This window comes from Micropterus salmoides, unplaced genomic scaffold (assembly GCF_014851395.1).
Source record: "Micropterus salmoides isolate LMB-PRFRI ecotype aquatic unplaced genomic scaffold, ASM1485139v1 Ms_hic_scaffold_22, whole genome shotgun sequence".
NCBI lineage: Eukaryota > Metazoa > Chordata > Actinopteri > Centrarchiformes > Centrarchidae > Micropterus > Micropterus salmoides.
The window spans coordinates 7,999,561-8,026,095 of NW_024041373.1; the positions used below are offsets into that span (position 1 = coordinate 7,999,561).

At 41.0% G+C, this 26,535-nt stretch overlaps 1 protein-coding gene across 5 annotated transcripts in view; it reads left to right on the top strand.

The window, feature by feature from the left end:
- Positions 1–218: 218 nt before the first annotated feature.
- LOC119916947 (sorbin and SH3 domain-containing protein 1) overlaps positions 219–26,535 on the top strand; it is a 41,556-nt gene continuing 15,239 nt past the window's right edge. Inside the window, exons 1-15 of one of the 5 annotated variants that reach the window (XM_038736944.1) lie at positions 219–365; positions 9,784–9,826; positions 10,135–10,221; positions 10,602–10,718; positions 11,438–11,544; positions 11,678–11,819; positions 12,028–12,057; positions 13,092–13,234; positions 15,143–15,203; positions 15,359–15,433; positions 17,528–17,563; positions 17,755–17,857; positions 18,700–18,814; positions 20,741–20,824; positions 25,219–25,268. In XM_038736944.1, the coding sequence (XP_038592872.1) occupies positions 10,188–10,221; positions 10,602–10,718; positions 11,438–11,544; positions 11,678–11,819; positions 12,028–12,057; positions 13,092–13,234; positions 15,143–15,203; positions 15,359–15,433; positions 17,528–17,563; positions 17,755–17,857; positions 18,700–18,814; positions 20,741–20,824; positions 25,219–25,268 (1,097 nt within the window). In that variant the 5' untranslated portion in view covers positions 219–365; positions 9,784–9,826; positions 10,135–10,187. Of the gene's footprint in view, positions 366–9,783; positions 9,827–10,131; positions 10,222–10,601; positions 10,719–11,437; positions 11,545–11,677; positions 11,820–12,027; positions 12,058–13,091; positions 13,235–15,142; positions 15,204–15,358; positions 15,434–17,527; positions 17,564–17,754; positions 17,858–18,699; positions 18,815–20,740; positions 20,825–25,218; positions 25,269–26,535 lie in introns of all 5 variants that reach the window. The other 4 variants (XM_038736941.1, XM_038736940.1, XM_038736942.1 and 1 more) reach the window with 4 other exon arrangements.

Here is a 26,535-nt window from a genome sequence, read left to right on the forward strand (position 1 = left end):
AGTCTGAGCAAAAAGTGTTAAACCATACCAGGTCTCCCCTACAGCTTGTTCAGCTGTTCAGCCGCCCCCAAGTGGCCAACACTATGTATTGATTGGCGCTGTTTTACGTCAAAATATTTCTGGCTACAGCTCCGACCTTCATTTCGGTGTCGATTATGATGCGACTGAGTCCCGGCTTTTATTGTGAAGGACCGGTGGCCCGGCCCCCGGTGCTCGGTGGTGGTGTTGTGCGGCGAGATTGACGCAGCCGGGGCCGGTGAGTATGAAGCGCTGACAGGACGCTGGTGGAGAGCAGCCTTCGGCACAGAGCTCAGTGAAGTGTGTCTGCAGCAGCGAGCATAACACTGGATTACCATCACACAGAGGTAAGCATGTTCCTGTTCTGAATCACTGCTGCAAGTGGCTGCTGCTGCTGCTGCTGCTGCTGCGGCTCTTTAATGTTGATATTATTTATTTATTTTTTACATTGGCACCATAACAGCTGACTTTGTGTTATTATTGTGTGATGAAAAACCAGCACCACTTAATGCATTTCTTATTCATCTCTCGGCCATTAAGCGTGGATTCAGCAGCCTTTATCTAACACAAGTGCTTTTATCAGTCAGTCGATTTTGATTTTCTCAGCAGAGGCGCTCTGGCTTTGGGACAGTTACTGCAGTAAAGATAGATCCATACAGTATAACTGCGACCCGTGCCGCACTCTGAAGCTGAATGCCCAGGAGATAACCCAAACACACACGTCTGGGAATTAAACGCTTCCTATCTTTACACCGTGCTGAATATGGTGTAATTAAAAAGAAAATACGAATGAATAATTTCTAGTGCGGTTGTTTCTTTAAGTTGGCAGGTAGCAGTGGGGCTGATTAGCGGTTGTCATTGGGAGTCTTGGTAGCAGACGACAGGCTACTCTACATGCATACAATAAGGCAGTGACATCAGGACCATGCTCTTAATAGAATGCATATTATGCGGCACAGAGGTGTTAGGAATAGATTATTGGGTAGTATTGCACTGTAATTTTTATCACAGTGTTGTCAGGTTAGACCGCAGCCATTTTTAATTCGATGATTTCAGAGGTGGAAAGACTTTGAGGAATTGAATGTAGAAGTAGTTTGAGTCAAGCAGCTGCTGTTATATACAGTTCAAGATGGTTATCAGTGCTGCATTCTTAATAACACAGGTTGTAATGTTATTTTAGAAGATTATTTTAGTACAGTTTCTTATTTCCCCCCCTTTCATTTCAACTAACTGAGCAGTTGTGTTGTTTAACTGCACAGTAGCAGCAGTAGTGTGAGTTATTGACATAGGGGACCTGAATGTTAAACTTCATGTTCTAGTCTGACAAACCGGTCTGCCTGAAGCCTCATAATGGCCAGCGTGTGGACATGGCTTTTTAACAACAAAGCATAATGAGTTGCACAACTGTCAATGAGCTGAGACTTCTGAAACTCAGCAGATGTAGTTATTCGTCTCTGCCTGTGTTTTCATTCATAATCTTACTACAGTGATAATCTCTTTTTTACTCCAGGGGATCTGAGTAACACGAAGCGTCACTCGCTTGATAAAATATTAACCCCAACACAAATTATTAATGAAACTGCTTCAAAGACAGAGGCAAAGCAGTCAGACAGATTTTCTGAAAATGCCTGTTTCAGTGTTTTGATATGTGGACGGTACAGAATGTCACACTCTCTTCTGCTTGCCTTATCACATGTTTGCACTGGACACATGTAACAGCGAAACTGTATCTAGACAATGTTTACCCAGAAAGAACAGGACCTCCATTAGCTTTCTACGTGTTCAAGGACTTTGTGTATGGGTGACCAAGCCTCAAAGACTTATTGTTATTATTATTTATCTGTGAAACAATATTTTAAATCTCTTTAAGATATTGTGTCCACTCTGCTCACTTATAATATCCGATGACATTGTCTTCAGGTTCACAAGAGTATTGACTCAGTAGCAGTTCAGCAGCGTATGAAGCTGGCTGACAACATGTCAGCAGAGGAGTTGCAGGTGTTTACACAGAGATGGTGCCAGGTTTGCACATGTAAATGGAACAGTTAAATCAGTCATATGTTTGGTAGCCATACGGCTCAGCCAAGAGCCATTTGTTCAGTCATTCAAATAGCATCAAACCCCTTTGACCTTCTGCACATATTGTTGTGCCCAAACAGCATTTTTAGTTGTGATGAAAGGATGTATCCTGTTTACAATAGTACAACTGATCTTTTACAGTAGTTAATGGTCATTAATGTTCTTTTATTTTAGCCTCTGTGCAAACTATAGGGGACTCACGCTAAAGAAAATTAGGTTTTTGAGAAAGCTTTTCTTTCTGATTATAAATATTTTTGGGGAACAGTGATGTTTTCAGGTGTTTAACATCTCTCAGCAGGATGTCAGGGAGCAGAGTGCTACTGTACAAATTTGTATTCAAATTGAATGGGAAGTTTGGCACTGGCTTTTATAAGCCAGTAACATCTAGGCTAGTGCTTGCTTTTTCAAAGTCACACTAAATCAAGGTCATAGTGTTGCATTTCAGTCTTTTGAGCTTGACAAACAGAAATGATAACCTGTGGAGTAAGGAGGGGACCTGTTGGTATGAACCCAGCACAGTCATTAATATTTTATGAAGCTTGATCAGAGTCACATTACATAGATCCCTTAGATTTGAGAGGAGCAGCCCTCGGAAACACGAATCTCAAAACTGAATTTCAAAGATTTGCTAAAGCCAGCTCAGCTGGCATCTAGATCACCCAATTTTGTTTTTCCAAGAGGATCTCCATTTGGTTTGGAAACCTTACACAGAATATCAGAAAATATGAACAAGTTTCAGTATGTTTATTGTAGTTAAATTACCACAGAAGTTATGACAGTATCATTAGAATTTTCTTGCTTCACCAAATAAGTGTGTCTTTTACCTGTTACTTTGACACTAAGACAATGTATAGCCTTTGTAGTATAGGCCTACTGTAACTGTGTTCAGAATGAGTGTAAACTAATGATTAGCTGTTAATTGCAGTTCTGAATGTCGCACCAAGTTAAACTGGACAATAGCAAAATAAGTTGATGATATTCTTCTTTTGTATTTCTTAAAATCATCCTTATATATTACTCCGAGTTCAGGCATGCCAAATGCTTAGTTAAGCTGGATATTAGCATGACATGGACAAAAGCCTTTGTTGTGGCAGCATTTGTAGAAAACAGCATTGTCTTTACTGTGAATAACGGATAGCTTTGAATCAGGCCGGATGTTTCAGCCAGACACCAGGTTTCTGTTTTCACTCCATTAATGTTACAACAGGTCGCTTAGCAACCCCACCCCCCCACCCCCACACTTTCTCCATCTGCTGCGATTGGCTGGAGTGGATGGTGAAGTGTTATGCTTTGGCTTTTCTAGGTCCGCGGCACAAAGAAGCCCCCCTGATCAAAGACGCATGTAAACAAGGCAGTGAAAAGACAATTTATGCTTCAGTGATGGATTTAAGCAGCACTCCTCTCTGCCGCCACCACCAACACCCCACCTCCAACCTTCCCCCTTGTGTTATATGTCAGCAACTGATGGTAAACAACAGCATCACAGCAGTTGTTGGCAGATATTTTACCAGTATGTGTCCTCACACATCATCACACAAAGAAAACCAAAATTATCAAGCGACAGTGATGCATAGCAGGGGTATATATCCCTCACTACAAAATATAATAAACAATAATGAAAAACTGTACTGCCACCAATGATGCCAGGCTGTTAGTGATGGAGCTGCCTTTTGTGTTTGGGTGTGACGGGACGAGTCAGACCGGGCCTGCATTCCTGAAATAGACAGATGATGGGATCTCGCTGGGGTCCTGCTGCACGCTCTTTTCACACGAGGATACCTTCATAGCACTTAAAATTGCTGGATTATCACATTGCTGTTTATATTCACGTTTAGCCGCCATATCCTATGACTCAATTATCGAGTCATCCTGTCACACAGGCGCTCGGAGAGTTATATTAGGGAACACACTCAGAGCTTCCAATCCACGTCGGAGTCAAAACATCCAGCAGAGACGAGGAAACACTTTCAGCACTCTCTCAGACAATGATTTGAATTGTCATCGCAGCTCACCTAATGTGCAATACGCCCTATTATCTAAGCCAGGAGGAATCTGTTGTGCACAGCTGAGCTCGTTATCTAGTGATGACATTAAATTAACATCATGCATGTCTCTTATCATATTCCAAAATTAAATGCCAATATATTCTCAAGGAATTTATCATTATAGTGTTGTCAATGAGGATTTCCCCCCCAATTATATCACTTACTGTATCCTGGTTATGATTATCTCCTTATTTGCTCATAAGCTTTTCTTATTTTGAATTTTTCACTTTGCGTCTAGAAAAGTAAACTCTCTAAAAGCCCCCTAAAGAGAGGCCTACTTAAATATTCAGTTCAATGTTTATCCTAACTCCGGGGCCTGCGATCCAAGCCTTCTCACTCTTGGAGTGTAGCCTGGAGCCCTTGCTGTGAAGATGTATCACCCTGAGTAAACTGTCAGCTCTCTGACATTCTTATTACGCTGGCTCTAAAAGCCTAGCAGGCACGTTATAAGCAGGCTGGCTCTCTAACACAGCATCTGTAGCGGTTAGGTCCATGTGGCCAACTGCTGTCCTCCCCAGGACCTTCACACGTGCCAACCAAGTGTTCCCTGTCCCGGGGATCTGGCCATGGTCACGTCCAATAACTGTCAGTGCTTCTCATGGACACGCTGGCAGGCTGCGAGCTGAGCGCTGAGGGACACATCTTTCATTGGCTGGTGTGGCGGGTGCTTTTGTTTTTACCTCAGAAAGCAAGAGGACATTTTATTCCTGAAGTCCTCAAATATGACAGTGATACCATAGGATCATTATAAACTTGTTTACTCTCTAAAATGAAGATATTTTATTAGGTGAGGTTCAAATAATTTAAAGGCATAGAGGCAGTTTCCATATAGACTCAGTTTAAACTCCTTCCATTATCAGCATGAATGTGTAATCCTGCTCAGAGGCCTAATAATGACTACAGTGTGTAAGTTACATACATTTCCTTTTATGCTGCAGTTGTTTGAAATGAACTTCAAATAGCATGCTTGAGGAATGTGTAGAATCCCAGGCTGCTGTCCAGCGTGGAAGCTGTTTATGGAAGAGAGTTGGGAGGGTGGAGGGGTAGGTGGGGGTCTCTTCTCAATTAGGGGGATAAGCTGCTGCTCCGGAGCGGCCCTTTCGAGCCATGTTTGGAGCTATTTGGTGGGATTCGCGGACAGCGCTGGATAGCTTCTCTCCTCTCTGCCATTTGTTGACAAAGCAGAAGTCAAACGGCGTTACGTAACAGCCTTTTCTCTCCGTCCATAGTACAGCTGAGCATGCGATGAGAGTTTTTTTGTGTTAACATAGCTCACTTCTAAGGCGGCCTCTGACTGTGGCACAGAGACCCCCTGCGTAAAATACATCATAGTTCACATAGTTGGTACCACCCCGCCTTTGTTTCGTTTTCACATGGGGGGAGAATCTGGAGCCTCATTCAGATAAAGTGATAAAGTGATTGATGCTGCCAATAGAGAATGCTCTGGTCCACTGGATATGATAAATTTATTCATAAAGCAATTTTCATAAAAAATATACTGTATCTGCTAGGTTTAGACCAATTTGTTGGATTCCATCCAGTTTGCTTTTGCTATATTTCATAAGTTTCTTCTTGATTACAGCGACATAAAAGCAGCTGTGTTTCAAATTCATTACTGTAATTTAAGAGTTTAATACTTTTTCTTGTAAACAATACATATTTTAGTGCTGAAATTAATGTTATACAAAAAAATTATTCCTTGACATCAAAGAATATCTCAACATTTTGGGAAATGCGCTCATTCGCTCTCTTTCCGATTGTTAGATGAGAATCACTCCAGTGCCTGTACACTAAAAGTTGGAGCCAGTTAGCTTAGCGTAACATAAACCAGAAATGGGTGAAAAAGCTCTGTCCAAAGTTTAAAAATATGCAAACCAGTACCTCTACCTCTACTGTACGACCAAAGTGGTGGCTAGCTGCTCCTCCTGCTTTCAGTCTTTATGCTAAGCTAAGCTAATCAACACCCGGCTCCATCTCCAGAGTTGATACACAAACATGAGAGTAAGCAAGTTAATCTCATAATTAAATTGTTGTTTTATACATTTTATGAAGCAAAAATGACAAACCTTCACTGGGTCCACTTTCTTAAATCTAAAGATTTGAAGTTTGTTAATGTTTTTGGGTTGCAGAAAAAAATACAATTTGAACACATAATTTTGGTTTCTTTGGGAGATTTATTGACAGTACTTGATGAATTGCAATATCTACATACACACATTTAAATGATTTAGATCATAGTCATTGCATTAGTTCATAATGTTGACTGAGTTAGTAAGACCTTATCGACAGTTGAGTTGTCTAGTAGCAAATTCCAGCTGTCCTCCACTGGTGTTTCTCATCTACTGGCCCCGCAGGAGCATTTCGAGGGGGTAGGAGAATTTTATGTGGTGGTCTGCACATTTGTTGAGTGACTGCCACATTCCCAGGTGGCATGTGATGACAGGTCCATCTGGGCACGCCTGTTGTCAAAAACAAACAGACCCCCTGCATAGCGAGGGTCAAGGTCAAAGCTGGGACCGTCCCACCCAGACAAGACCCTCAAAGCTCAGCCAGAAGTCTCAGGAGGCTTCAGAGGGACCTGATGTACGTGGACTAAGGACTCGCTGTTCACTTCATCAAGTAGGTAATGCACCTCTCTAGATCTGCACCTATGCTTTGGGATGATCATAGCCTCTTGGGACATGCTTGTTTTGGAAAGGTATTTTAGTAACACCCAAGAGCTTTCAGTGGGAGATTTATGTATTTATGTGTGTGTGAGTGTCATGTAGTAGTGGAACTAAGAGATGCAAATGGGATGAATCATCTGCTTTTAGGTAATCACACAGGTTTGATCTGGGAGGGGTTTGCATTAGCTGAAGGTTTCCTGGAATCTTGATTGATAATTTTAGCTCATGAATAACACCTGCATTGTCAGAAATGGTTTGTACAAGGTTTTTCAGGTCTGTGAATTTGAAGCCTCAAGAGATGATCAGAAGACGTCTGAGCTTTAGTGGGACTGCCACTTACACAGCTGCACTTTGTGGCAGTTTTTGTCTTCTTTCTAATTTTTAGGGAAACCCCTGAATTCTGGTCCAATCTAACGTAAGGTCACTATGCATCAGATCACCAAGAAACTCTGATGGAAAATGTGAGCTTAAAGTAAAATAAATAAATAAAAAACGCTTAACCATTGAGCTGCTGAACTGTGAGCCCCCCACTTCATTTGTTTTTGCCTTAGAGATCTACTAAATTGACCCAATTTGTGAAGCAGAGACATCAAAAAGCTTGGTAGATTATAAGTAGTGACAGTGCATTTAGGTATTGATTTTTACAGGAGTTTGGCCGATAAAGTCTCTGTCCTGTTTGTCTCGGCCCATTTACGTCAGGCCACTCCTGCACTGGTCTCCTCTCTTTCACAGGCTGGATGGATGGTGTTTTTTGCCCGGCTCTGCTCTGAGGCATATCTTCCTAAAAAGGCCAGGGGTGATCTCTGCTCTTGTGTGTTTATACAGCGAACCGAGCACTGCAAGCTGTCATCTTCCCATTATCTATCATATGTGAGAGGTTCAAATACTCCCACGCCTCGCTTTATTCTGTATATTCACCATCATGGGGTTCATCTGAGGATACAGCGGAAGCAGAGCTGAGATCAGTATAAGCACTCCTCGAAGGAATGTCTGTTACTGGTTTTGGAAATGAGATCATGGATGCATTGCCTCTCTGGGATGCAGGGGGTCAGGAAGCAAGTTGATTTTATTAGAGAGAGGGGAAATAAATACGCAGAGTTTCTGATGCTCAGGGACAGCTCAGTTCCAAGACGGGAAGATGTTTTAAAAGGTTTTTGCTTTGTGTCCCTGAAGGACTCGTTTGGCATCGCTCCCATTTTCCCTCATCCATTTAAGCCTATTTGCGAAGGTCTCCAGCTGGAATATGAGTCCCCTGCCTGTTCCGCAGGTTAGCTTATTTACCACCATGTGTAAACAAAGTGCACACACAGTCTCTCACAAACTCAGAGTGGAACGAGCAAAAGTACAACATAAATTTAACATAAAATTAACAGCATAGATCAAATTCTAGTTGGATTTTGCTGGTTATGCTTTCTCCATCACCATTATCCATAGCCTACAAACAAAAACACTATTTGAAAACACTATTTGTGTGCATCTGTGTGTGTAGATGTATGCTTGGGTGACTGTTTGAGTGCCTTTGTGTGTGTGTTTGTGTCTTGACTCAATCAGCCCTTTTCTTGGCCCTTTAAATGGGGACGTCTCCTAAATCGTGCTGGCTGAGCACAATGGGAGGCCCAGCGGAGCAATGGGAAGTGTTTCACAGCTACTTTTCTGGTGGCCTTGGTGTTGCTTCTACATGCTTCACTGATGCATCTCAGATTAACATATGTTTGTTAATCTCTCTCACACCCTCCCTTCTTGTCCTTAAAGGAGAAGACTGATACACTTTTGGTCTAAAACAGGCCAAACTTCTTCCCAAAACCAAAAGAATGACAGACATGCAAAGGCTTGTGATATCGTCAGAGATGAAAGTGCCAACCCCTCAATGAATCGGAGGTCAACTGCACCTACATAATTCTTATTAGCAGTATCTTTCTGTTTTTACCTTAACTGAGTTTTAACTTTTTTCAATTTTAAGGGTTGAAATATTCATTATTCACAGAAAATTCCCTTCCGTCATTCATTTCACATGTAGCAGATGTTGACATCCTAAATTAGATTGTTTTTGCGGCTTTATAATCATAGATATCATGAGGAACAAAGATATTGGACTGTTCCGTTCTGGCATCTGATCTGTGCTGCTGTTTGCTCCCTTTCCAGAGAATTTTAATATCAGTGAGATGAGTTTTTATAGCACTTATTTGTCATGGGCCGTTAAGTGCTGAAGCTGAGAAATGAGGTGTGGACCCAAATGCAGACTGTAGGCGAGGTTGTTGCAGTTCGAATAAAGATTTATTAACACATAAAAACTACACAGGCTTATGCTGGGAGCTCTGGGGCAAATGTTCAAACAAAAGGTAACTCCAAACAAAACATAATCCAAAGGGAAGAATCCAAGAACAAAATATACACCAATGAAATAATCCAAAAGCGCAGGGAAGGCACAGAACACAGTTTTTTTAAAAGTAATAACTTTTCTATTAATGATGCAGTTCAAGCCATGTCTGTGTCATTGAATACTAATAAATTATGGAGTCTTGTGTGCTCAAGACTTGATTCAAAGAGATAACTGGAAGTTCACCGCCTCCTGTCTGGCTTGCGTATCTCATTTCAGTGTGTAAGACAACCGTTGTATTACCACAATTTCTGTATTGTAATTCTGTAATTAGATGTATGTAGACCCCAATTACAACTATTGGTTGCAGCGACTCCACTAGCTCTACTGTAGAAACTACAGCCAACCCAGTCCCTTGAAGAAATTGCTCACAGTACACTGCATGCTGCAAGCCAACACTGCAGCAAAACACTGGCCTGGTTACCAAAGGAAGTAAAGTTAGAGCAGCAGATAGAGTAGCCTACTGTATTTGCGGATGGTGACACCTGTGTAGTGGGGGAAGAAGTAGTGATTTAATGGGCAATATGCTTCCCAGACATCAGCTCCTGTCCATGATCACACTTTGTTGAATGTTTGCATCCCTATGTTTCTCCTCTAGGGCTCTCCAGAAGGGGGCAGCATAAGACCAAGTGTGTCTCCCAGTAAGTCATCTCACTCAGAGTTCAACAAATAATTCAGTGCGCCTAATTCAATAAGTACCATTGAGTAGTTGTAGTGCGTTTAATAATCAAATGCTATTGAAGCACAAAAACATGTAAGTCATATTGACAAACACAGTTTGCATTGTACAGAATGTGTCAGTATGTTTCATTTCTTCTGTATGTATTAAAATTTTTTCTTTGAAAAAATTAGGTTTTGTCTTTACTTTAATTTTCTAATGAAAATTTTTTGGCAACTTTTTTGATATATGGAAAAAATGTCTCCATGTCTTTGTGTGTGTGTGTTGAAGTCCCATCAGGTCCTCGAACAGTCTGCGCTGTCAGGATCACGCCTCTAACAACCATGAAAGGCTCTCCGGACCTGATTCCCTCCACAGGTGGCGTATCCCTCCACTTCATCAATCTTTCAGTGCCTGCAACTGTAGGACACCCCACACTCACAAAGAAATCTTAGAAGGATGCTTTTAAAACTCACTTGTAAACAATGTGGCGTCACTTTAACAACCTGTGCTGAGACAGAACAAGCTGCAGCTGCTCTACTTCCAGCTCTGACAGTGTGATAATGGCAATTAGTTTTAGGGGGACAGTAGGATATTAATGTGATGGCCTGGTTTTGATGTTACAGTTCTATCTTGGTCATTTGGGCCATGAGGGAGCGACAAGCAGGAGTGCACTCTGAGAATATTGAATATAAGTTCGCAATGCCATGAAAGATGAGGAGCTGTGGCAATGAGACCCTTATTTTGAATGTTTTCAGATTTGGACCCCAGCAGAGTGTGCAAAGGGAAAGGAGTCGTGACTCTACGGGCCACCCTCGTCCACATAGATGATGAGGGCTGCATCGGCGACGAGCCAAATGTCATCCCAACGCCTAGTAAGTCAGAGCGAATGCCAGAGAGGTTTCATAACAACTCTCCACATGATGAAAAAATATTTAGAGGTCAGTAATAGTTGCATGGACACGTGAAAAAAGGAGACGTCCTTGTAGAATGGGAAGGTTTCTGTAATTTCAAAAGCATTTCATCATGTAAAAATCCTCACATGCCATTCAGAGTTCTGTTTTGATGTCAGGATTATATAACTCGTCACGTTTTGAAATGCATGCTCAGTCGCCGGGCACACTCAGAGTGGTGATAAAGGGCGATTGCTCATATTTTCATGCAAGTATCAAAGAGCTTTTTTGTTGCGGCCTGCCCACATTGCACTTTGGAGCAGGGCGCCTTGACTGTGGGCTTGTTTGTTACGTAGAGCACATTGGAACCGGACTGGAGTCTGGCCAAGGCTTTTGGGGAGATGCTTTAATTGTTGTAGAGCCTGAATATAAAGGCCATTGGAACAAACGGCCTTTGCAGCTCACTGAATAGGCGCTTTGTTCTGATGACAAAGATTGTGGGAGAATCTTTTTTTTCCTTTCTTGAGCATATTAACATCTCTGTGCATGAAAACCACCAAGGCAAGCATTCACGCCCTGTGTGAAATGGAGATTTATTTGACCAGCAATTAGCTGTTATGGTTTTCTGGTTTGCTGTTATAAGTTCTCTGTACTTTTTAGTGTCATCCTCAGTTTTTTTATTCTTGCTGAACTCTTTTTAGGTGGCTGGACAAACCAGATTAATGGAGACAGCTCCAAAGCAGGATTGGCTGAGGGAGGCACCAACATCGCAGCTGATTTACCTCCTGTAAACAACACTCAGTGCCAGGTACGTTTACTTCCACCCCATTTAACACAGAGATCTTTGATTGGCTCTCTGTGGATTTACAATTATGAGAACAGTGTGATGTCTTTTGCATAAATTCCTAGGAAAACATCTATGTATTTTCTTTTACTTTCAGGCCAACTCGCCCGAATGCGTCAAAGAAAATCAGGCTCCATCCTACACTGACATTCAGCACTGTATCACATCAACTTCCAGCTCTGTTTATCCCTGCACTAGCACAGTTAACCCCACCATAGTCCTGCTGCAGCACAACAGAGGTGAGCACACGAGTCTGTGAGTTCGGGATGACGGCTATCAAGAAGAGTTTCCGAAATCTCTCAGGTTTATTCGTAAACATGCTTTTACATGTCGGTTTGACATTTTATCAACTGTGTCTTGTCTGTGATCCATTAGCCTTGTCTTGCTCACATTTACTTCATTGCTTTGTCACACTTCCTGTCCTTGTCCGTCTTTTTCTCACAACAGAGCAGCAAAAGCATCTTTCTCATTTCGAAGGTATGCACTGGGTTCCTGGTGATGTCTAAAGGATATTTGTCATTTATTTTTCATGTCTTAGACTTAGCCAGCAGCAGACTAAGTTTTATAACAGAGCAATATTTTTTTGTTCCCTGACTGTACCATCTGTCATCCTCCTATTGCAATGACACAGCTGTCTAAATGTGTTCTCCACAAGCCTCATGAAGTGAATCAGTCATGTTTTATGCGTCAATGTGTTAAAAAATATTAGAAATGTTCATTTGTTGAACAAGAATGTACCAGACTATACACAAACATCACATTTCTGTATATTTTACTGCAATTTACAATCTGTTAATTCCAGACCTGCGTCAAACCAGATTTAATTTCATTTCAGTTACCTACATGGCAACAGTGCAAGGTTATCATGAATGCCAGACTTTATTTGACTTACTGACACATCTCATTCGTGGGGGCCAAGAGTCACATGCTGTATATGTGCTACAAAGTTTATCTTGGGGTCAGCAGTTTGTATGATCAAATGCCTTTACTGCCATGAAATGAGGAAACAAGAATGTGAAGAATATAATTACAATATTCGTATAACGTAACAAACGTAAAACACAATATATTTTTATATATTTGCATAAGAAATGCAATTTCTGTGATATTTGTCAGGTATTTTATGCGAGTTATATTATGATAATTTCACTCACTCTGAAACAGTTGGTGAATTGTATGTAGACAATGCAAAATATTGATGTGTTCAGTGGCACATATGTTATGCACAAAATACAGCATATGACATACAGTATCCATTCTCCATGTGGACTGATACACACATTAAGAATGAATTGCAATTAGTATTGGACTCAGTCTCGCACACACCAAACAAAAGTGTCTATTGGTGGTAAGGTTTATTGCATGCCATTTATCTATCTTGTCATGCAGTTCTGGCCTTCACACCAGATTCCTAATTTAAACAGGTTTTTGTGTTGTCTGACATTTCACTTGAAATGTGCTGTGAACTTTTTGATTTGATCGTGGTTTTTTTTGTTTCTGTTTTTTTACAGACCCAACCCCAGAAAGGGACAAAAGCCCTGATCCAGGGAGAGACTCAGTCAGTCCAGTCCCTGATATGGACTGGAAGAGGCTGCGGTTATCACTGCACTCCCCTGTCCTCAGTCCTCTCAACAAGCCAATTGTGCCTGTACGGGTGAGCCATAAAGCATACTGTCAAATGAAGACTAATCTACCCACTGCAGATGTTTAATTTGTTCATATGATACATGGGTCTTTGATATTACAGTAAAAGAGGTAGTATTTATATAAAGCACATTACTATAAGTTATTGTAACATAGCATGTTGTTGATTCAAGCTGATTTGAGAAAGATTTTTTATCATTAGCAATAAGGAGAAGAGCAATAGGAAATATTTTTGACTTGTCGTAGCAGGTGAATCACATGTGTAACTAGTAACATTAACAATGGCTCTGTTCTGACTTCAAAGGTTATTGTACAATAAGTTTGATCTCAATCAATTGTTGACTGTTATCTAAGATAGCTGGTAATAGATTAATCGGAATATTTAGTCAATTATCCATCTGGACCAAGTGGGCTTTATTAGACATAGAAATTGTTCTCTTAATGTGAGACGCATTATAAATATTACGTGGTTTGTGCAGGATTATAACAATCCAACAGCACCTATTTCACTTGACAGTGAGAAAGCATTTGATGGGGTAGAATTGAGATCATATTTGACATGTTCCCAGTGGTTTGGCCAAACATATATAAGACGGATAGAAAACCTTTATCAAGACCCCAAAAACCTTATTTCAGGCAGGGTCGTTTTATTGTTTTCCCCACTTGCCCCTATAAATGTGCTGTCTAGCAAAATACCCTCTGAATTACAATCTCAGCATATCACAGCCAACCTCTACAACGTATGGAGGAAGATATCTCAAGTTAGTTAACACTCCTTTTTATGGAAAAAAGACGAATTATAACATTAGCTGTCATTTGAGAAGTTGGTCACTGAATACAATCTGCCAAGAAGTAGTTTCTGGAAGATTTTGCAACTCTGATACCTGCTAGTCTACATTATGGGAAAAGAAATCCCATCTCAACAGTCTGAGCTTCTCTCTCAGAGTACAAAGTTAATGGGTCTGGGACATGAGGCTGTATTTATCAAGCAATGCTTTTCCAGCAGACAGATGCTGTATCTTTGAAGTTACTTGGACAGTAGATTTGAACATTTATGTTACAGAGAAAGAAAGTGTGGCATCATGTATGTAAAAACATTACGAGGGTATCAAGACACATCAAAATTAGATTATTCAAATTAAGATTGTCACTTGCTTTTATTGGACCCCTTCTAGACTGTTTAGGCTTATTCTTAGGGACAATGCTGACTGATGGAAGGGCTGCAGCTCTGAAGGGAGTCTTGTTCTCCTTCTCTGGGAATGTCCCATGATTCAATGTATTCATGGTTCATCAATGTATAAAAAACATTACCTGGACCAACTTTAAGCTCTGCCCGAGGCTGTTTGTCCTCAGTGATTCCCACTGTGGAGCCAAGGACTTTATTCAGTCCAGTATAATGGTGGGAAAGCAAATGAAAATGAGATACTCAAGGAAGGCGAGCCCTCTTTTCAGGAATGGCTCAAGTTGGCAAAAGTGAAGAGTGAAGCATTTACCGTGTACATAATACATAATATTAACGTAGGAATATACACATGATTTGTGTTTTTTTAAATTTATTATTATTGTTGTTATTGTTATTATTATTATTTATTATTATTGTTGTTGTTGTTGTTGTTGTTGTTGTTGTTGTTGTTTATATATATATTGGAGTCATTTGATTTGTTGACCAGAATGTGACAATGTTATATAAAAATTCAATAATATATTAAAAAAATCAATGGCTCTGTTTCATTTAGGTGCCAGCGTACACATGGAGTGTAGCCATTGTTAATGTTATTATGCACACCTGTGTTTGACGAGTCAAAATGTCCTGCCAAAACAATGCACTTGAACATCAACCGGCTGCTCTAGTAGATATATTTGTCTGTCATCCTCACTTATTTGTTATTAATTAAAAATATCTGCATCTTAATTTCAGAACACTGAAAAGTCCAAAGACTGGTACAAGACTATGTTCAAACAGATACACAGAATACCTGGTAAGACAAAATCATCAAAATCATTTCCACTTATTGTTTGTCTGGTCAGTTTAGACTATCATGTTTCTGTGTCGGTGTCTAAGCCCTGTGTGTGTTTCTATATGTGTATGTATGTTATGTCACGCTGTGCTCTGTCTCTCCATCACTGTGCTCAGAGCCTATTGAGGAAAACCCTTACCGCCCCACCTACATTTTCCCTGAGAGCTATGACAATCAGATGAAATCAAAAGGTATCTGATAGCAGTGACTCTGCTCTCGTTGGCTTTACTGATCTGCAGCCATGCTGAGCCCTTTCAAATACTTTAGCTTTGTTTAATCTGTCATACCTGGCCCGGTGGCAAATAAAAAACCACATACCTTGAAGAAGCCCAAAGTATTTGAAAGGTTTCATCGAATCTTTTCTGACACCTGTTCCATTCCATTGAGCCACTATTTCTATAACTGCAACACTTTGAACACTGCAGGTTTCGTGCTGATTTCCTGATCTAGCTTTTGCTGTCCCGGGATATTTTCAAGATCATTAGGCTTTTGGGATTTAATAGGCCCTTTTCACAGAAGACATTTTGACACCGTATGGAAAAGCACAGGTGAAAATGATAAAACAAATGATGGCTTACATTTTCCAATTTCACTTAGCTGCTTCAGTTTCAGGGTCCTGGTACTGTGCATGCTGGCTCACTGTCACACTGTCATGTCTCAGTGGTACACTTGAATAGAAGGGAGCCGTTGTTAATGTTATGAGTGACACCTGTGCTGTCCACTGTGAAAAATGCACCTGGTCTGAATAGTACAAATACAGTTAAAGGCACCATCTGTGATTTAAACACAAAGACAGTCCCACTACCAAAAATCAACACAGACACAAAGATTCATACATACAGTAATTGACATGCAAGCAATATTCTCACTCTAATTAATGTATAGGCTTCTCTACTACAGTCAAAAATATCAAAGTTATGAAAGGGGCAGCCCACCGATTTTACACATCAGAGTCAGTTTATTTGTAGTAACCTTGATGATGTCATTATCTTGGATAGTGCTTGGAGACTTAACATTTTTAAAGAAACTCAAACCTGCATTACAAATTGGGGGTATCGCACTTGACAAGACTTGCATTATGGGAAATGTAGTAGGAAGTGTTTTTGGAGCTTGACCCATAAGGACAAAAAGTTCTCAGCCTCTGCTGCATACATTTTGAACATTGTTTTTAAATCTTTGTCTTGCAAGTCCCCAAGCTTTATGGAAGTGCAATACTAAATTGCTGGAATACTTTACTGTTTTACTATGCTGCTAAAAGTTAAACATCAGTAACCTCTGTAAAGATTATGAATATACTATACCTTTTAATTAATGTTGTCACAAAAAAATAAGGATTGGGCCTTTCGTTAAAATCTTAATTTAAATGTGGTTAGCTATAAACAGGTCGACCTGTACACTTTTTCTAAAGTGCTTTGATATTGGCATGTTGACAAGGATGATGCACGAAGCCTTGTAGTGTCATTCTACTTTCACTTACCAAAATGTAACAATTACTCATGGCTTTTCCCTTTTTGCTGTTAACCTGTTGTTAATATGCAGCTAGTCTAATATTAAATTCTTCAGACAATTGCTCCTGTCAAATATTTAACTGTTCTTAAATGCTTTTTCTAACAGAATTGTCACACAGTAGAGCGGGATCAGTCTTTTGATGTAGTGCACTATTGTAGCCACTAGATGCTGCTGCAGTCTTGCACTGAGGCTATGGACTGTCCTGACGGTTCAGTCTCTCAAGCAGTACACAACCTTCAGACCCTGTACTGCCACGACCAAGCTTCACCCATCAATGTTTTGTAGATGGTTACGTTCATGGTTTAAGTTTTGGGTCTGTCAGGAGGAGGCAATATTTGTATGTAGCTTTAGGGGAGGAGCCACTGCCTGAATTCTGAATTTTTCTTCTTTAGTTGCACCATGTAAATACAGTAGGTGTGTCAGTCTCTGCTCAACATGATTACCTCACATGATCATGTGTAGTTGTGACTGATATGATTCTGAATGTGTCAGTTACGGCCTTTTTGCTTTACAGTGCATTACTTATTCAGAGCCCTGATGCTCATCAATGCTTGGATCCCTTTTTAGCTCAGTAATGCTTCCTGTAAAGTGCTTTGATTTGACACACTTTGATTGTGTTCAGTGAACTAATGCTTGGCCTAATGGAAGGTGTGAGGCAGGGGGGAAACACAGGAGTGTTTCTAATGCCTTATGAATTATTTAGGTCTCTGCTTTAAGTAACACAGTATAGATAGATAAGAATTGTATTTTTTAATTGTTGTCTGTCCTTTTTTCAGATGATGGTCACACCCCCTTTGGTTACTTGCAAGATGGTGAGTTTTGGAATTGGGCTTTCATTCAAGAAACTGTAAATCATCCATTATTAGTATTTATTAAGATTATTCCAAGATAATGCTCAGCATACAGTATATATGTTTTACACTGGTAACATTTCAGTTGATGCTTTAATGCAGTTTAGTATCATGCAATTGATGTCCATTAATATTTATGTGTCTGTTTTTAGTGAAAGCAGTCCCACGCTCAAAAAGTGACGCGGAGGTCGATTCAAGAGGCCGGTCGATGCCTGTGCCAACACGGTCCTCTTCCCTCAAACCCTCTGCCAAAAGGTCAGTGTCCTCCATCTGCTCCTTATGGCATTAACTTTGATATTCAACAAAGTACAATTCTTGTTTGTTAGTGGAGAAAGGACCTGTTTAAAACTCAGAATACTATAAGACATACAAATTATATAACTTGCCATGAATATAGTTCTGATTAGAAATCAACAACAATTCCGTCTTTAGCAAATCAGAGATTATTTTGTCCCATGTTGTTTGCACTACGGTGCCCTCCAGTTTAGTCTCCCCCTCCACACACACGTCAGCACTGACACAGGATGATCTGCTCTCAGAGAATGAGTGATAGAGTGATAAAGGAGGACAGGTGATGGAGGATAAACTGTTGCCCACTAGAGCTACAGATGACATGTCGAGGACTGACCTTCCTCTTTACACTTTCCTAGTGGTTATGTATGAAGGGCCGTGTTCCTAAACACGTCAGAAAATTCATTAAAGAAAGAAGAAGTGTTTTTGTGTGGTGAGAATAGGTGTGAGATTGGGTCTTTCTTATCTAAGAGGTTTATTTCTGTCTTTTTCTGAGCAGTAATTTTAGTGTTGGCTGTCTATTACAGTGAGATATTCTCTCAGGAAATGCAGCGCTCTGTTTTTTGTCACTGGGTCCAATCTTGTTTACCTGATTGAATTACTGATTTGACTCAACTGTGAATTGGATTTTCTGTCATATTATCATTAGAGGAAGAGAGGGACGGGGGTGGGGGGAGCAGGGATGATGAGGGCGAACGTCATGCTTAAATTGAAAGCCTATGCTGGTTGCCATGGAGACTACTTCATAAGGATTGGCTCTTTTCCATTCCACACCCCACCCCTCCCTGACACCCGCCTCTCCACAGGAATGAGTGGGAGCCCCCGGATAAAAAGGTAGACACCAGGAAGTATCGCGCCGAGCCCAAGAGCATCTTTGAGTACGAGCCGGGGAAATCGTCGGTGCTGAAGCTGGAGAGAACGGTATGCAAGCCGCCTGCCTGTTTGTCTCTCTCTCTCTCCCCCTCTCTCTCTTTCTTTCTATGTGCACGTAGTGTAAGCTGCCCCCCCCCCCCCACCTACCCCCTTTGTATCTAAGCTACCGGGTGGCAGCTTCACTAACAGCTCGGAAGACAACGTATGTGTAGCCTGAATTGCCATGTGCACCACATTCCTTAAGGGTGTCCCGTTGCGTTGACAGATGATCCTGCTTGGTAGCATGGGAGTATCACTTACAAGGATAGCCATTGTCTCCCTGTCTTCAATTTAAGGTTATTGGACTGAATCAGCTTGGCATGAGAGGATCCCAGCACAGACACAAAACATTGATCCTGTGTGTGTGCTTTCTTGAGAGGAAGTGTAATGCTCTACCCTACTTTTCATCCCGAGCCTTAACATTTTGTGCTGAATCAAATGGCGCATTAGTCAGTGTCCTTGAGCGGTGTCTTTTGAGGATGAGCTTTGTTACATGTAATAGGTCTAGATCTAGGCAGCTGCTGCCTAGATCTAGCCTACAGTATAATGTTTACCAAAGGACATAGATTTTGTGTTTAGATTTCTCAGGTCGGAAGTCTTTTATATTTCCCTCTTACATAAGAGAAGACATGGAGGTGTTCAGTATTGTGATTAAGTAGTTAGTTACACCAAGCTAGTAGATGTCATTAGATCTGGCCCAGTCCCATTGGCAACAAATACACTCATTAGAGAGAGTTTGCTCCAGTTCATCCTGGGACCGCCTAAAATAATGGACTCTGTTGTTTTTCAAATACAAGAGCTGTTATTATGGGTTAGTGTTCTTGTTGCTGTAGCCGGACATTTTCACCATTAGGTTCGTTCTTTTTACTCTCTGGTGCCTAAAGTTGTGTTGGCACTTATTTTAGACCTTCCAAAAATATATATTTTGAAGAATTAAATAAAAAATTTGTTTGCATGTTTTGTTGGTCGTCATCGGTATGTTGCCTGTTGATTAGATCAAATAAAATGAAAACAATAAGTATGTTGTTCGCATTAAATAATAGCACTTTTTGGCTTAAGTACCTGCTTGACGGAGGGGTTAATTTTTTTACCCAGTTTGTTTTAAAGCAACAACCATATGCCCATATATACATTTAACCATTTGGTGACTGAAATTGTTCCTCTTGTCCATACTGGCCCCAGAGATATCTTGTCATAAACCAGTTGCACTGGAAGAGTTGCAAAATTGCATTAAAAAGCCAAGGCTAATGGGAGGCTTCATCAGTCAAATCAAGTGGGTATCTTTCAAAGTTGAAGTCTTGAGTACACAATTCCTTCTTTTCATAGTTTTTCCTTGCTGAGCTGCGGTGGAGGGAAAGTAACAGCCACAGAGAAAAACTCAGTGATCTGTAACAACTTAGTTTACATATGTGTATGTCAGTGTTGTATTAAAGTAATAGTTCGACATTTTGGGAAATATACTGATTCACTTTCTTGTCAAGAGTCAGATGAGAAGATTGATAATACTCTCACATCTGTCCTTTACTTATATAAGCTAGTAGCTGCATATCACAGCTTCCAGCACAAAGACTGGAAACGGGGAGAAACAGCTAGGCTGGTAATAACATCTTCTGGCCAGCACCTTTAAAGATAAATAACTGACATATTTAAACTTTCTTCAATAAAACTTTCTTTAATCCATACAAAAACAGAAGTTTAAGAATTACTTGAAAAAAAATTAACCTGATCCTTTTATTTACTTGTAGGAAAATCAGTAGGTTCAACAAGAACACTTACATGCTGTATTATATACTATATAGCTGATAATGTGTGCTGTTGGTGACAAACACTGGCTCAGTGTCAATGTAGGCTCATTACCTCGGTGTGTATATTCTGTGCTGTCTGAACTGTCTTCTCTTTGTCTTTCTCCTCCTCTTCTTGTTGCCATGCCCCTAGACTCAGGATGTAAGTCCAGAAGATGTAGATTTAGAGAATGAGCCTTGGTATAAATTCTTTTCAGAGATGGAGTTTGACAAAGCGGTAAGTGGTCGCTGTCTATAAAGTGACAGTATATTGTATTTTATTGCATGTGATAACATCCATGTTCAAATAATGCCTAAACAAAGTGTGTCTGTCTATAAAGACTACTCCAGTTTCAACTCCCGCTTTCACCTGCAATATTGTACTGAATCATTTTTTAATTGATCCTGCACATAAAAAGGTATGTGACAGCATGCATAAGAGGAAAACGTGTTTCCTCTCAAACTTAATTTACTACCATGTGTCCCATCAATGTGGCTTAATGAGACCAACTACTGATCAACTTTTACGCATCCCTTATTTTTCCATCATAATCTCTCTTACTCTCTTTACTTTAAACGTTCACTGTTTTCCTCAACGTATATCAACAATCTCATCTGCAGCAAACCTTTTTCAAAGCACTCGATATAGCTACTGTCATTCCTCATCATCACCTCATGCAATTTAAAAGGATTTTGTCCCCAATAGTGTCTAAAATAGTCAACTGAGATCTATTTTTGCCTTCTTCAAAAGTGCCTCTCAGCAATTTATCTATCTGCGAGGCTGAGTGAGCACTATCAACTCAGGCAACAGAAAACTGTCTGACCACTTACGTTGGCTGTGGCTTTCACCCTGTGCAGTTTAGATCGTTCATATTTAGGAAGGCTGATTATTGAATGGGATAAAGTAGCAGCACAGGTGCCCGTGATAAAGGACCAATTAAATTATCACAGGTCTGTGAGTTTATCACCGTCATATTTTATTTAAAATAGAATCTTGCAATCTCTTGCCAACCGTGGCAGAATTCCTGATCTTCCATGTCACTAATTCAACACCCAATAGGAACACTTCATTTTGATGTGCACCCTGCCAACTAGAATACATATCGTACCAGAGGACTGGACTGGATGATTCACCCTGAAGTGACTCTTCACTTGGAGAGGCTGCAGTCCACGCGAGCATTAGGCTCCAGGATAATCCCAGGCCCTTGAAATAATGATTGCTGCCATCTGGTATATTTACTAAAATATCCAAACGAGTGCAGGCATGTTGAATCAGTATACAGTGTCATGACAAATCCATGACTCGGGCCTTAGTTGGCACCAGACAAGCGTGGCACTGGCTGCCCACAAACAGATGTTGGGTCTCCTCGCTCTCTGTCAGTCCGAGCCTCACCGCCACACCCTGGATTATATGAGGTGTAAGTACGACATGAGGTCATGTCCTAGCATCAGCCAGACACAGGGGCAGACTCTCCTGTTCCAGGATAGTGTATATGTAGAGGAGGTTTAGCGGTGGAGGCAGCAGACTCTGTCTCTTGGCAGCCTGGATGTTTGCCAGATGAGCTCGGCTTGATGACTGGCTCCTGTTTAATGTCAAAGTCACTTCTAAAGCTACACCTGGTATGTGCAGTATTTGACCTTAAGGCCCAGCCAGACACACTGGCTCATTGGATTTTGATTGACATATCAGTACTCACACTGTATTACCGGAGGAGCGATATGGCTGCAAGTCTGCAAAAACGACTCAGGGGTTAAATGAAGACCTAGGCCTTCATGGCTCGGGTCCAGTTAGCTTGTTCTTATTAATAACCTTCAATCTGCTGTGGAGAACCACTTCTATTAATGAAGTAGTATTATAATAGGGGGAACTTCTTGACAGTATTCAAAATTTGTCTTAATTCCTCTGATCCACGTAATAATAATGGTAAAAGCTGAAAGTAGTGGAAAAGAAAAAAAATAATAGAAATAAAACTAAATAAATAGAATGTTCACTATAAGATATAAATCAAAAAAGGACACTGAAGTTGCTAGCCTGAGATCCTCAGGTAGGGAGGCCCATGAACGAGGGCCCTTCATTGCAAAAGCCCGGTCACCTTTTGCAACGAGGCGGGACTTAGGCACCTTGTCTTCTTGTGGTTTCACACAGCTAATTAGCCAGTTATCAACCAAACACCTCTAAAGAGGAGGCTTACTGTAAGTGATACATCAGATAATCCTATAAGACCGCACTATTTTTTCTTCTTCTTTATCCTGTCCTGTCAAATTATCATTATTCATTCACTAGTGGCCACTTTTAGTCACCTAATAGCGACACCTGTGTATAATCACAGTAATGGTCCTGTCAATTAATATTGACAAGTTCTAGAAAACATGTCAAGTGACAGTTATGATCAAACATAGGCTCATAGATATACATGGCTAGCTGGGACTGGAATTCCACACATATCTATGGTCAGGAAGAGCATTTTGGCCCCCTACTACCGACAGAGTGACTCCATCTGTCGAGCATATGCTGATGAGGTGGCTGCTGCCACACTGTCTCAGCGCTGAGTTACATAGAGGCTCCCCCTGCCACCTGACATATTCTAAAGGAGGCAACGCCGTAAGCCAGCCAGCTCATTGTGCTGTCATATAACCTCTGTTATACACTTAACCTTTACCTTTAAGCATTTAGTGGATATGAGATGAGGGGCGCGCATGGCTATAACAGGCCCTTCACACTGGGGGAGCTGTTTGTTTTCATGAGTACATATCAACACAAATAAGGTGCTGGAAAGAATGAGATTCATGTTACCATGACCTACTCATGATTGCTATTTTGAATATGAAAGCGGCACACAGGAGCCGGCGCTCTCAGTAGCTGGGGGGACACCTGTTAGGAAACATGCACAGGAAATTCTGTAGAAACACCGTCATCGGTGTTCCACTGACTCACCGAGGCCTTCGTTCATGGCCATGTACAGTTTTGGACATTTCACACTGTTAACGCTTTAGGAAGTAGTTTCACCCTGTATGTGTGTCTCCATCTGATAAGTCAAACCAGTGGCTTTTATGGTCTTAATCCGTATGTTCTATTTCACCCCTTTTATTTCATAAACTGGATAAAACAACTCCTAGCGGAAATGTGATGTTAAATGATATCAGTGTAGGATTAGTTTGAATCTGAAGAGTTTCACCCTTTTATTTGAAGAAAAGTTCACATTAACTGTCACTAATGAGGCATCTTGTAAATAACCAGATTAAGATTCCATTCCTTTACTCCAGATAAGCCGTCCATGCTTGTTTCCTGTTTACTTTCCACTGATGCTGTGTGTGTTACCCAGGGGTGTCAGAGGACACTATCTACTCCCCCTGATATCAGATTTGAGGGGGGTTCAAGATGTGGCGGGGCAAGGAAGAGCTGCAGATTATTCAATGACACTGGTGTGTTCCCCGAGTTGACATGGAACATTTGGCTTTATAAATAGATCAAACTATAGACCTGCCAGCCTGATGTTCTGTTCTTATACAGAGTGGCATTTATTCTGAAAGGTTATTACTGACCATCCTGCCCTGGCAACTAAGTGGAAAGGCATGTTGTGGCAAATGAGCTGTTGAGAATGCTCCTTGTCTGGTCATCGTTGTGGGAAGCGGAGGCTTGGCTGCACCGTGGGGAAGTGGATGTGGTATTAACAGCATGGCCAGGCTGGCTAGGATGGGGATTGTGCAATCGTATTTGCAAACAACACTTGCGCTCTTATTCATAGTGCCTGTGTCACGTCTGTTATTTTTGCCTACTCTGACGTCCAAAAAGAGGAAAGCAACAGAAACAGTGGGCTAAAATTAGTTAACCATTCAAAGTGCTAGTGGGTGCTACCACACTGAATGACCACTCCTGTATTTTTGAGATAATTTCTGCTCCTAAATACCAACTACATTTTCTGTTGTAGTCCTTTAAACATTTATTCACTTACATTATTTCTTTCTGCCTATGTTTTTGCTTTGTCTTTATAACATTGTTATGATTTTCTGTTTCTACAACGAATATGTTTTGCTCTATTCTTTACTTTGTCAGTAAGCATTTGTGTCTCTTTTTTACTCTTTAAGTGTGAGATAGAGTGTTGAGTGTATGGGTGTGTAAGTTTGTGAGTGTGTGTGTGTGTGTGTGTGTGTGTGTGTGTGTGTGTGTGAGTGAGTATCTGTGTGTAATTTGGCCTGCTTCTACCACCAGCTGGTTAATTGTCCCCCGGTCTGGTCCAGTGGTAATGAGAGTGACTCAATACCAGACAAAAGAGACAGCTTCACTGGGAGACAGCAGCCCATTGGCTGAGCCTGTGACAGCCCCCTCCCCGCATGGGCGCCCCCTGACCGATGCACGCCCAGCACCCCCCTCCCTCCCTCCACTCTCCTCACTGCCGCTTGTTTTCTCCAACTTGCATGCAGGCCAAAACACACGCTTACTCCTCCATGCCAAGCCCAGTCCAGAGAAGCTAAGAACCCCGGCTGCTCGAGACAAAAACCCAGACCAGCGAGTGAACGACAGAGAGGAAAAGAAGAGAAAATCTGGCCATAGCTAATGCTCCTGCCTCTGTTCTAGCTGGAGGAGACCTTCCTGTGGATCTATCAATGACTTCTTTGTTTGGTTTGTTGCAGAGTGCCCCCTCTTTCAGCCCCCTGGAAACAGCCTCCGACCTGCAGCAGTAGTAAGTCCATGCCGCCTCCTTATTTGAATATGAGTGCTTTAAATCTGGCTTCCTCCTTCCAGTATGTTGATGATTATTTAAGGAATGTTAGTGGGATAAATGTCAGTGAGAGATTTCTCCAGCCTGTAGAGCTCGCCTGCCTACAGCGGGGGACTCCTGCTTCCTGAGGAGATCCTGTTAATAAGGCAAAAAGCTACCAGAACAGTATGTCCTCTGTCTGTATTTCATGGTGTGTTTAGGGGGTGGTTTATAGTGTGGAGAAACGGCTGCTATGTGGTGATTTATTTAAAGACAGCGACCTGGATGTCACTGGGATAGAGGGAACTCACCCAGCTGCTGCATAACTTAAAAAACCGTTATCTCCTTCTGAGTGGGTGTGTGTACAGAACTATGACCAGCAACTGGAATATGAAAGGGGAGGCTAGCTGTTATCAAAACAAAGCCTACCTTGATCTTTTTTGTTTTTGTCTGATGTGATTGACATCTTCTATTTTTGTTTGTGTAATAAAATGTAAGGAATTTAAGACTGGGCCACGGTGACTGCCTCACGCTACAGCCCAGGGAAAATAAACTTCTCCCTCCATTTCTGCTAAGAACTTTCCATCTGCTACAGTCATTATGTCATCATGGCCAAGTATTTAGAAAAGAGGATTCTAATTCAACGTTTTAATCCATTGATTCGTTGTTAATTTTGAAAGGAAGTGGTTCCTGATGAAGGGGTGTTGGAAGTTCACTCAGCCAAACTTTTCAAAGGAAACCTCAAGTCGTAAAGTGACTTCCTTCAAAGGCACATGTGTTTAGATCAGGATGTTTTTTTCTTTGGGGTCTGTTTGAAACCAGAGCCATTCTGAAGAACGTTCTTGTAAAGATATAATTTGATTGTAAGACACAAAACAATTTGTGCTAGTGCAATTTAATTGGATGAATGAATGAACTTACAGGTAAATGTGTGTGTTTTCAGGCCTCGATTAGACACCCACTGTGTGTGCATGAGAGAATTACAAAATACAAATATGTAGCTAGAATAGCAAGTGGATGTTGTTGAAGTTTATGGAAGAGTAATGTAAATGATCACAAACTGAGCTTGCAGTAGTACATCCTGAATAATTACCATTTAAATCTCATCATTATAGGTAAATAGATAAACATTACAGTTAACCTGCAACAACTAACTCCCAAGAGATTGTCTTCAATCTTGTATGGCTCCTGTACTGCAGATTTCCTGTATTATAGCATTTTTTTCAAAATTCTTATAAGTAACTTTGAA